General features: G+C 43.3%; 1 protein-coding gene across 5 annotated transcripts in view; it reads right to left on the bottom strand.

Moving 5' to 3' along the window:
- The window catches only part of LOC148537665 (uncharacterized), a 259,972-nt gene that overhangs the window by 218,390 nt on the left and 29,143 nt on the right, over positions 1–12,439 (bottom strand). For all 5 annotated transcript variants that reach the window (XM_088460467.1, XM_088460468.1, XM_088460466.1 and 2 more), the window contains 4 exons: positions 11,042–11,194; positions 7,825–7,926; positions 3,697–3,837; positions 3,480–3,589 (listed from right to left, as the gene is read on the bottom strand). In XM_088460467.1, the coding sequence (XP_088316593.1) occupies positions 3,480–3,589; positions 3,697–3,837; positions 7,825–7,926; positions 11,042–11,194 (506 nt within the window). The remainder of the gene's footprint in view (positions 1–3,479; positions 3,590–3,696; positions 3,838–7,824; positions 7,927–11,041; positions 11,195–12,439) is intronic.

The following is a 12,439-nucleotide window of genomic DNA, read 5'->3' as shown; positions in this document are numbered from 1 at the left end:
TTTACAATTTGATAACACAAAGTTAGCAATAAAAAAAATGCAACTTTTCACTTCTTTCCCCAATCATGAATAAATGATTAGTCTACACGCCGACTACAAGATCACAACAAAGTGCTAAATAACGTGCATTATATATTAAACATAATGACATCACAAACGCCTCAGCTGAGATTCACATAAACATATTTTCAACAGGTGAAAATAGAGGATATGGTTTACAAAAATGGAATAAAGTAGCTAAAACTGCATTCTCTGATTATAGTGTCCCTACTCCCCTACCCATGGGCCCTCTACTTGAATTTCAGCGAGTCAGAGGGGCAACTCCATGCAACCGTATTCCAGAGTGCAGCTGCTCCTCCTGTAGCCCATTTTAGAAGATGTGTAGGGGGTGTGGTGATATGGACTAAAATGGAGCTCACATCCACTAAAGTGAACAATGAATCCCCAATCTAACAGGGAGCGCAGCTGTAATTTATACACAACACAGGATGGGATGACGATATAGGCTTGGGTGCTAGTATAATCAGGGGTGATGTATACATCATCTTCACATAATATTAGTTTGTCCCCGCTGGAATCCACCATTACAGGTGCCTCTGTAATTTTTGCACGTAATTGATGGTAAAGGTCTTTCTTGTAGAATTTGTAGTTAATTTTGATGGACATCATCTTTTCGACATTTTGGGGAAGTAGTCTAATAGGCCGATCACTGACAAGGTTCCTGACTTTGCTGAAAACTTTTTCTGAGTACACACCTGAGGGTGGGCAGCTCAAGTAAAGCAAAGTCAGTTTGTGTAAGGGCCTCCAAATTACCTATTTTTCCTGCCAGAGGATGGCAGGAAAAATAGTCACCCACAGCTATGCGAGTGGCCAGGAGGCCGCTCCATTTTTAGGTAGGAGGGCACTGATTCAGAGCGAGCACTCTGGTCAGAGCGTCCGGCTCTGAATCAGGCCCTGTGTCCGTTGGGAAGAAGAAACAACGTCTTCATCCCTTCTGGGATGAAAATCCACTACCAGCAGCAGGCATGGCGCTCAGGGATTCTCAAGAAAGACACAACGTAAGACTTAAACCTGAAATCTTGCATTTGCTCTGTTCCACTATTCCGTCAGTGCTGATTAAATGGACAGTGGGTACAATGGCAGTTTGAAGGCCACTAGCTAACTGTTTTTTTTAATGTCCCTGTACAGGTTGGGAAAAAGTTTCAAGTGGAATCTTTACAAAGGATTATTTAACAGTCAATTGTTTTGGGAAAGCACTCTTCCTGGTCCCCTTCTGGGATGAAAATCCACTACTAGCAGCAAGATTCTCAAGAAAAACACAGCATAAGACCTTAAATCTGAAATCTTGCATTTGCTCTGTTCCGCTTGTCCATCTGTGCTGGTTAAGTGGACAGTGGGTGCAACGGGCAGTTTGGAGGCCATTAACTAACTATGGTTTTTTAATGTCCCTGTACAGGTTGGGAAATGCTTTTCATGTGGAATCTTTTCAAAGGATTATTTAAGTGTCAATTGTTTTGGAAAGAACTACAAGTAGTCTTCCTGGTACCCTTCTAGGATGAAAATCCACTCCCAGCAGCAGCAGGCATTGGACTCAAGGATTCTTCTAGGGCAAGGACTGATGTGAATGAGTAAAATATTTTTTGTAAATGCCTCCCCTCTTCCCTCATAAATTTACTTCGGAATCCAAAAATTAAATTAAATTTACTTCCAATCAACCCTTCCTGTCCCTGCCTTCAACTACATACATACTCCAACTCCCTTGGGCCTCTTGCATAATAAAAACATTTGTTTCCTGATGTGCCATGTTGGAAGTTGAACTACCATGTGTTTGTGCCGCCCACTGCTGCCGCTTAGCTTAGTCAGCCAGCTAAATTTTGGGCCTAAACTGGATGAAAACAATATTGTGAGGTGGTAAAAATTGACTGGAAACTAGTGGAAATAAATGTTTTTGAGGTTAATAATACTGTAGGAAAAAACAGGTCCAAACTATGTGATTTTAGCTGATTTTATTAGAAAAAATACAGATCTAAAACTAAAACAAGCAAGGGCGGTTTTGGCAAAACCAATCCAGATCCAAAACAAGAGGAGATACAGATCAAAAACCAAAACACTGGGGTCGGCACACATTTTCCATAAACACACACTTACTGTATTTTTGCAGCACTTATAGATGTGTCCACTTACATCTTACTTCCTTGCGCATCAAATAGCCCTTCTAGTCGCGCCATACCGTGGTGGCATTTGTGCAACTTTTTACATTCAAAAGCATCTTCAAACTGCGGATGCATCTGCATTCAAAAGCTACATTACAGTGTCACAGCCGCTGACACTGTAACATACTGTAGTATTTTGCATGCAGATACACCCTCAATAGCACACAGATAGGCATGCTGCATATCATTTTAATCAGCAGAATCTGCTTGAGTTTCCCATTTGCACTGCGTTGCAAATAAGATGCATTTGAAGTTTAAAAAGATGCACGAAAAGACACTCTGCGCTACTGAGTCGCACAGCGCTCACACGTTATGTTTAACACGACTTGTAGCGCATAGAGGTAAGGTGCATGTGGACACATCTGTACATGCCCCTCCATCCACCCCTTTGAACTTAGGCCCTCATTCAGAGCCACTCGCTAGCGGCAGTACGCTCGTTCCGAGCGATGTTCGCAAATCTGCGCATGCGTACGGTTTTTAGTACGCATGCGCGAACCAGTCAGTGCGGCCGAAAATCATTTGTACGCAACATAGCGAGTGCCTGCTATTTTGAGTGACAGAATGAGGCGTATGTGGGTGGTAACAGGGGAAGGTGCTTGAAAACGGGGAGTGGAGATCCGATCGCAGGCGTGCTTAAAGGTCAAAACGGGCGTTTTATGGGTGTGCATAATTAATACAGCAGCGTCAATGACCACGTCACTTGGTTTTTTTTAACTCAGAACTGCTCGCAAAATAGCGGTTGAAAAAAACAACCTCAAGAATAGCGAGCAGTTCATATCCTGTTCGATGTACTCGATTAATCTAATAAATAGCGGACATGACGTATGGTGCGAGCGGCCAGGGGGTGTTTTTATCAAATAAACGAGCGTATGTTTTGCTCGCTCGTTCAGACTTAGAGGTGTGAACAGACTGCAATGTGCGAACGGATCATTTGCATAGCCGCCCCTTGTTTTTGAACGAACGAACGCAAATAGCGAACGGCTCTGAATGAGGGCCTTAGTGCACGGGTTCGAAGTGAAATATGTGTCTCAGTCAGTATTGCAAAGGATGCTCAAGAATTTAAATGCCCATGTGCACAATTTGTACTAAAAAAGCCGCATGTCACATTTTTATTCAACGCTTCATAATCTCCATTAGGCAACAAGAATATGGTTGAGTAAAGGAGATATTAATTAAACAATCCTGGCACCAACATATTTGCACACTGTTAGAAAATAATCTAGTTCATCAAGCTCATAGAAATACATTTTTATGTGATAAGCTCACCCAGTTTCTTTCTTTTGTGTAGAAGACATCGGGCGCTTACTGAGACTTGTAATGTCTACGCTCTTTTCACTGGTGTGTTGTAGTGGCAATCCATCATTCGTATTTACATCCTAAAAATGAAAATATCCATATATGATAAAATGTTACAAATAGTAAAAGTACTGTACATCTAATGCTGCCTTCCTGCAACTAAAAGTGTCTAGTATGTGATTATTACCTGTGACAGGTGCAGAGGGCTGTATATCTTCACCCATATTTCATGGCTGTGTTTGGCTGAAACTGGACGCACTGTGGAAGGTTGTATTACCCGTGCCGCATGCTCCTGCAGCACCTCCATAGCTCTCTCTGCACTTGTAACCTAGACAGTGTTAACAGTAATGTCAATGTACACATTCAAAAACAGTATACCAGAGAAAAAGGACAGTTCTTATAATATGAAATGGAAGCCCCTACCCAGCTGCCATAGCAGTAATAGACTAAGTAAATGATACTATTTAAATGTCATATATAGATAAGAGCGACATATCAGGTCTACAGTCTCAAGTTGCCCACACACATGGCGATCTGCACGCGATCAGCCGATGTGTACGATTTCTGTACGATTTCCCTTGAAACTCTTCCCGCCAGCTCTGCACACGATCTCCACACAATATGCTCACAATTTGGTGTCCAATCTTCATACGATCTCTCCTGCACCCAGATTTTTACAGTGCATCGTGTCCTAGATTGTCAGATCTGCCCTACTGCACAGCAGATCAGAAGATGCGATGTGCGACCAGCGGGGACGCGCATTGCATCATGATCGTGACTCAGGATTTGTCCATATTTTACACGATATGTCGATCCAATGTGTCGAAATCGGCCAGATCGCGTAAAATATCGCTATGTGTGTGGCCAGCATCAGACTTTGTCAAGTAGGAACCTCCATTATGAACTCACGAAAACAATGGTAATGAGAGCAATAAACTGAAATGCTTTGCTTAAGGTCTATTTCTCAAAATTGCTTTGTAGACAAGTGTGGCAAGAGCAGTGTGCTGTGAAAATAAAAGGTTAAACAAACGTGGCTTCCTCATTTGTCGGTATTGTAGTATTGATAATGAATTTATCTGTATTGCATTGAATGGTAATGGTATCTTTTCACAGGTACAGTATTACTATTGGCAGAGTTTGACTAATGTGCTGAGGGGCCTGATTCAGAGTTTTACACTAATGCAATCGCAGCTGCAATCCAGTAAGCAGCAGCTATCCAAAAATATGCTAATGCATGCAGCAGCCTGGAAATGCTGTGAGACGCCCTCCGGCGGCTTCGCAGATCGAAGCAAGTGCGTACAAACACGCAATGGTGGTTGGAGATACTTCGATAATTGACCTTATAAGTAACCTTATGGTTGCGCAGAATGGCCCCAAGAACTGAGACACTGGTGCCACGTTTCTGCGTACAGGATTGCATTAGTATACTACACACCCCAAAAATGGTCCATGAATGTCAGTCACTTTGCAAAGAAAATGTCACTGTGAGCGGCATTGCTAAGGTACCTTGTCACGTGTGCAGTGCGACCGTGACGTATGGTCAGTCACACCAATAATCGTTCAAATGCATAAATTGCGCCCACATCTAAAGCAGGCCTTGAGTGCGGTAAGTGTACAGCAGTTGTGCATATGGAGGTGTCCACACAGCATATTGGCTTAAGCAGGGGGTCGGCTTATTAATCAAGTAGAAACATGTAGCGTATGACACAGGGTTAATTAGTATGGATACAGGCTGTAGAGATATTGCCAGTTACAGCCTTGGAGTGTATGGGGTATGCTGGGCGTTGTAGTGTACCAGGTACATTATGCACTGGGAGCAATGTTAGCATACAGTAGTGTCAGTAGGGTTCTTGCAAGGCTAAGCGGGGGTGACAAAGTGGAGTTTGGGAAAACGTCGAGTACTTGGGTGCTCATTTATATTGCAGGATGCTACAGGATACACGCAGTGTAGCTGCGCGTTCGCAGTAGTACATGTCAGACTTCCGGGGAGAGCTGTGCCGGGTCCTAGAGCCTATCGGCTCTGGGGCCTTGAACAGAGGCTGCGCAGAGTGCTCCTTTCTAACAATTTCTTGTGCTTAAATGTCACCAGGAGGGTTCTAATAGCGCCACTACATCCTCTAACAGGTCCACTAATAGAGCTATTTTAAGCTGAGAGTTAATTGTGCCCCCTCCCCTTGGAGAAGCTGCAATGGAATCGGTATGAGATGCCGGGGTTGGGATCTCGGCTATTAGAATCCTGATGCCGGCATCACGAAAGGGTTAACATACAGACACTTGTTGGTCGGTATGCTAACCCTCCTCCTCTCCCTACCCTAACCCTGGGAGTTTGCTCTGCTTTGGAAAAGCTGACTAGGAGTTATGGCTCTCTGTGATTTTTGCTACTTTGTAGACCTGCCAAATGCAGGAAGAATTTGAACTTGTTCTCTATCTTGCTGGTAGAGAAGTGGCCCCTCAAGAAATTGGGCAAGAACAATCATATAAAATAATCAATACACAAAATAATTAAAATGTGCCTCAAAATTATAAGGGGAAATTGCTTACCATTAATATAACAGACATTGGGGCCTATTTATCAACGACTTTTATCATACGCAACGAGTGATAAAAGTCGTTGTGTATGATAATGGTGCTCCTGCCAATTAGTTCCCAACTGTCATCTGCTAGAAAACTGATAGTTGGAAGCTGATTGGCTGGAGCAACATTTATCATACGCAACAAGTTTTATCACTAGTAGTGAATGATAAAAATTGTTGATAAATGAGGCCCATTATGTTATGATGCTCCTGATAAAAAAAATTTACTCTAGGGGTCTTATTCAATTTAAAAGGTTACGTGGAGAAAAGTATGTGAATGGCTACAGGGATTGTAGGTGAGTATGTGTGAGTGTATGTGAAATAAAATAATAAAACCTTTGGTGTCTGTGTCCTGTTTTTTTAAAATAATTCTTTTGTAGGTGAACTAGAGGTACCAGCAGTCCCTTAATTCCCAGCATGCTGGTACTTGTGCTGGGGCCTACTGTGAAAGACAATATTATTTCATCTATTTTTTACATAATCAACCTGGCACCCACTGCCCAGGGGTACTGGGATAGCCCCTGGCTATCAGCCTAGCCCTGGGGTGCCCTGGAGAGGTGGGACTTTTTTTTAGGGGGGTCCCCACCTCCCCAGCCTAGGCTGTCTAGTGGTCAGGTGATGAATGCTTTGGCTGGGGAATCCGATGAAAGGGTCCCATGGCTGTGGCATTACACCCCCGCTAGAATGAGTCCGGTGCTGCTTGTGTAAAATACAGGGGACCCTTACTAATTTTGCCCCTTGTATATCCACAACCAGCACTGGCTCAATGACATTTGGCCCATAGTAACAATCAGATATTATCTTTGCACTAATGAAAGTTTATGGTCTATGTATTAATCCGCTAAAGCATGTTCTGAGATGTATTGCAGCGTAAGTCCATCCCCACCCCTCCCCTCTCTTCCAATGGCTCTCACTGCCGCCAGGGGCACAAAGAGAGGGTGAGTGGGTACTAATTACACAGGCCCAGACTTGTTAGAGGGGCCCGGCCTGGGTCAGCTGCTAAGGTGGACACTGTCCTCCTGTCCAATGGCGAGGTGGAGAGGTGAGGGCAGGGAGCATTGAGGAAGTCTCTCTCCATAGACACCAGTCTCTGTAGGCGGAGCTTTGTGATCTGCAGGAGGCAGGGCACCTCCTGCAGATCACATAGTCCCATCCACAAAAGCCAGCACCTATGGGGAGAGACTTCCTTCTGAGTGCACATGCCTCCTCCACTCCGCTGTTCTGTGGGTGCAGTAGCTGCTATTCGGCCTCCGGCACCCCCACTGCATAGCGCATATACTATTTTTTGGACTGGCCACACCACCTCTTAGTACTGGGGCCTGTGACTGCTCTCTACAACCCTAACTGCTGCACACCAGAAGAGGGGGGAACCCTGCAGCCAGAGCCGTAACTAGACCTTTTGGTGCCCTGTACCAGAGAGAACATTGCCCCCCATTTTTTAAATAGGGACATAAGATAGTGCACCTGAAAAGGAGCCATGGCCTCATGGGGAAGGACCAGGGAAGAGATTGGGGAGGCCAGGCGATGCTGGGAATAAAAGAAGCGGAAGCTACAAGTCAGAACTATAATAAACAGGAAAATTGACAGTCCCAAACAGCGCCCCCTGCCCTGCGGTACCCAGCGCCCCCTGCCTGCAACACTGGGCCTGGCACAGGGTAAGTATAACGAGAAGAGAACGTGGCACGGCATATGCCGATCCCATATTATTAATTACTAAATAAAAGTAAATGTTATAAAGGTACCTCTATGAATTGTGACTGAAGACGGAGCAGCTCATCTACTTTCTTGTGTTGTTTTAATTTTATTAAAAAATTTTGCTGCCATGGATCTCGTTTGGGTTTAATCTAGAAGAAAACAATATGTATAAATGCAATACCTATAGTTATCTTTATACCAAAACTTAATCTGTATAATGTATGATTATTTTATCAATCACCTGTGTTACAAAAGGCCTGATTCAGAGCCACACACAAACTGCACGCAATGCCAAGATTTACGTAATTGAACTTTTATTTGCAACTACACAAAAATTTCTAATAGCTCATACGGCGCATGCGTTTCACAGAGTGAGCGCACGCAGGCGCTGTTGTGATCGAGATGGATGGTAACTGCATCTGCCATAGGGCTGGTGCAAGTTTCCATGGTGCGACCGTTGGTGGATTATAAGGATGTGCCAATCTGTATTATAGCGTGCATCTCAGTCCTTGCAGCTTTGGCCACACGGATGTACACAAGGGAAGGAGTTTGTATTGGCATTTGCATAAAGTCACAGATGGACGACCGCCAATAATAGTTCTTCGTCTGACTCAGAATCAGGCCTATAGTTAGTAAGGATGAAGAAGAAACTAGTCCATCAAGTTCATCCTCCTTACCAATTAATATGCAGGTTAGCATAAGTTTGTTGAACTCCTGATCCCTCCCTGCAACAATTATATTACATTTATGCCACAATTTAACCCTTTTTGCCCTGGAACCAAATTATGGCTGCATTACGGTCACAACCTCAAGAATCTGTTTTAATGTATGCTTCATTTTATTTTACTGTACAAAATAATCATACCATTCAATTAGTAATGGCATATACACAAAACGTTAACAGTAAGAGATGCATTCTGCTCAGAGGAAAGTGCAGCAGGCCTCCAACTCTGAGCAGCGCTCCCAACCTCCACATACACACCTTCCCCACCCCGATCTATGTTACCTTGTGCCAGCAGTTGGGTCTCTCCTCCTTCAAGGCTCCATCTTCCCAGTAATATTCTGGAAGACGGCGAATAAGTACAAGAGAGCAAAAGCTCTGGCACAGTATCAGAGTCTTTTCATAGATTGCCCGCCACCATAATCTTGAAGATGTCACTGGGAAAATGTCATTGCAGAGTAGGAGGGACCTACTTGCCAGCACGAGGTAAGAATATTCTGAGTGAAGGGTGTGCGGTGCAGGTGCCCCTGGACCCAGTGGCCCGTGTGCACCCTACACCCATTATAAATAAGCCTATGCATTCAACCATGTTTATGATCCCTCATAGGTTAAAACCCTTGACTTAGCCCATGCACAAGCACACAGCTTATATTGCTAGTAAACTAATTAGTCAGAAACATAATATACTATTAACTCCAGCTGTATAACCTTCCATTGGTGTTATAAGTAGGGATGTGCAGGCTCGAGTAGGTTCGAATTTTCCTGCCAAAAATCGGGTCTCAGAAAGAGGCAAAACGTCATCTTTCATGGACAAACATCATCTTCCATGGATTTTTGTCCAGGAATGATTATGCTTGTCCATGAAAGATGACGTTTTGCCTCTTTCTGAGACGCGATTTTTTGCGGGAAAAATCCGAACTTGGCGGGAAATTTCCAACCTATCCGAGCCTGCACATCCCTAATTATAAGATGCCATATAGGATACAAACAGAAGGGCAGATCAAAAGTTGTAAGCAAGTCGGTCGAAATTATACCTGCACTAAACAAAGAAACATACGTATATTCACCAGTCTGAGTTGTTGTTCACATCTGTGTGACTATAGGCACGGTAAGTGCAAGGTAGGTGCCTGCACACCCCTTAGGCAGAACCCAACCCAAATTATCATTGACTGTACAGGGATCGGTAGACGTCAATCTCGACAATGTACCTGGGGAGGGGCTGCACAGACAGTGGCAACATATTCCCCAATCCAGCATCGCCATATCACCAAACTGTTTCCAGGGAGAGGTGGGCGAGCTGACTTGGGCTTCTGGCTACAAGGGGGAATGGCTGTGTGGAGGTGTGTCTACAACACGCACACCCATAAAGAATATCCTGTGCATACATATGGCCTTATACTTGTGTGTGGTTACCTAACCATCATCATCAGAGCGCCCATGTGAGCCACCCCTATCCCTGGTGCAATAGATCTATCTGAAATCATAACAGCATAGTCTGCAATTCCATCAACACGACCTCACTAAATTAAACCAAATGTGTAAATGCCCCATTAAACACTCAATTACACCCCTTCGGCCACAAGGGAAATACGATTGAGTTACTATTATTATTTCATATGGCTGAACAACCTATAGGTGCAGCTACAAAACCTGCAGCGTGAAAACACGCGCGATAATTCTGCAAAATGGACCTGCATGATAATCTACATCAGCCCCAAAGAATTGGTAATATAAGATAGTAGGCACTACACTAATGTGAGACAGATAGGGGGGGGTGAACTTTGTTTAAACACCTCTGCAATTCACCTAAATATTTTCAGGGATGTTAGCGGCATAAGGCAATCTGGCACCTCAGGAAGCATGTCAGTGACTGCTCTGGCTGCGCAGGCATTTGACTGAATACCAGATAGAGTCCCAGATAGGTTTCTCTTATATGTATTCTTGTAATTGTTATATAAACAGATAAAGCTGAACACTGTTGCAACACCTAGAAAGTAAAATAACAGTAAAGCTGCAGACACACAACGATTTTTTGAACGATTATCGTTAAACGATATCGTTTAAAAAAATCGTTCACTTTCTGAGTCAAAGATGAACGATAATCGTTCATGCGCATTCACGTTTGTAGTTTCTAGTTCAGTCAGACTTGTCAACTCAACGATTTTCATTAAGGGAAAATGCAAAAATCGTTTGTAGTTCAAAAAAATCGTTCATTACACTTTAAAAAAATCTGACAGATAACCTGACAGAAAATAGTTTATAAAAATCGTTGGTAACAAAATCGTTGTGTGTATATGCAGCTTTAACATGTCTTTTTATTTATCCATGCAATGTATAGTTGCCAGTTCCATTGTTGACTGTAATAAATACTGGCACATCGATCAGACCAGAATAGATAGAAGGAATATATAGACAAAGCTATATATATATATATATATATATATATATATATATATATATATATATTTATATATATATAACCTCCCAGGTAATTTGAAAGTAAATGAAAAGTATTGCTAGTTTTCACAACTCATCCAGTATACCTTTACAAATTGAAGCCAGTTTGCAGTTTTCTTAAAAGCCTTACATGGACCTCTGAAGCCCCATCCATCTGTTGTTTCCATTCCAGAATCATACATTGGGAAAGTTCTCATGGTTTGTTGCTTGCTAAATGTACTTCGGAATTTAGCAACAACCTGCAGCAGTAAGAAAAGTAACGGTTACTCATTAAGGCATATTCAGTTGACTGCGAGTTGTTATTTTTCCCTGCAGCGTGAGAAATTTTGGCCAGGCACAAGGTTTTTCCCATTTCCTATTCAATTGGCCGCGGAATTTCAATAGGAATTAACGTGGCTTTGATTTTGCAGCTTTAGAGTAGGTGCAACTTGGGAAAAAAGTATTTTACGCTAAAAATGTCAGACTTGGTTCAGTACCCCTCTCCACCTAATGATCAATTAGTCAATTAGAAGTTTTCAAATAGCTTAGGGCCTGATTCAGAGCCGCTCGCTATTTGCGGTCGTTCGTTTTAGAAAAAGGGGTGGCTATTCAAATGAACCGTTTGCACTTTGCGGTCTGTTCACGCCTCTAAGTCTGAACGAGCGAGCAAAACTTGCGGTTGTAATTTTGAAAAATACGCCCCCTTGCCGCTCGCACCATACGTCATGTCTGCTATTTATTAGATTAATCGAGTACATCGTACAGCGTATGAACTGCTCGCTATTCTTGTGGTTGGTTTTTTTCAACCGCTATTTTGCGAGCAGTTCTGAGTTAAAAAAAACCAAGTGACGTGGTCAATGGCGCTGCTGGATTAATTATGCACTCCCTTAAAACGCCCGTTTTGACCTTTAAGCACGCCTGCGTTCTGTTCTCAAGCACCTTCCCCTGTTACCACCCACATACGCCTCCTTCTGTCACTCAAAGTAGCAGGCATTCGCTATATAGCGAACAAACGATTTTCGGCCGCACTGACTGGTTCGCGCATGCGTATTACAATCCGTACGCATGCGCAGATGTGCGAACATCGGTCAGAACGAACGAGCGGCCGCTTACGAGCGGCTCTGAATCAGGCCCTTAGTTGGGCCAATGATTACATGTTATCATTATTGGGTGAAATTCTGCAAATTTTAGAATAATGGGTTAAAACATGTGGGACAGGTATATGGGGGGTGCTGTATGGATGTGGCAGGTATTTTTAAGCTTGTGGGAGTTACAGGTTTTTTTTTTTTTTTTTTATTAAAGTAGCTTAAAATTACTATATAATCCACTTCTGCTGGGTACACACTAAACGATGTGTACTCAGCAAGCTCTTGCCAACGATGGGACCCGGCATCAGCAAGTGCATACACACTTGCCGATGCCAGGAGCGATGAAGGGGACAGTGCTGCAGTTGACAGCATGGCCCCCGCTGACGATATCGCCCATCGGACCTGGTCCGACGGATG

This window comes from Taudactylus pleione, unplaced genomic scaffold (assembly GCF_031769625.1).
Source record: "Taudactylus pleione unplaced genomic scaffold, aTauple2 ptg000046l, whole genome shotgun sequence".
NCBI lineage: Eukaryota > Metazoa > Chordata > Amphibia > Anura > Myobatrachidae > Taudactylus > Taudactylus pleione.
Note: the sequence above shows the minus strand (reverse complement) of the source record. Positions and strands in the feature narration are given on the sequence as shown.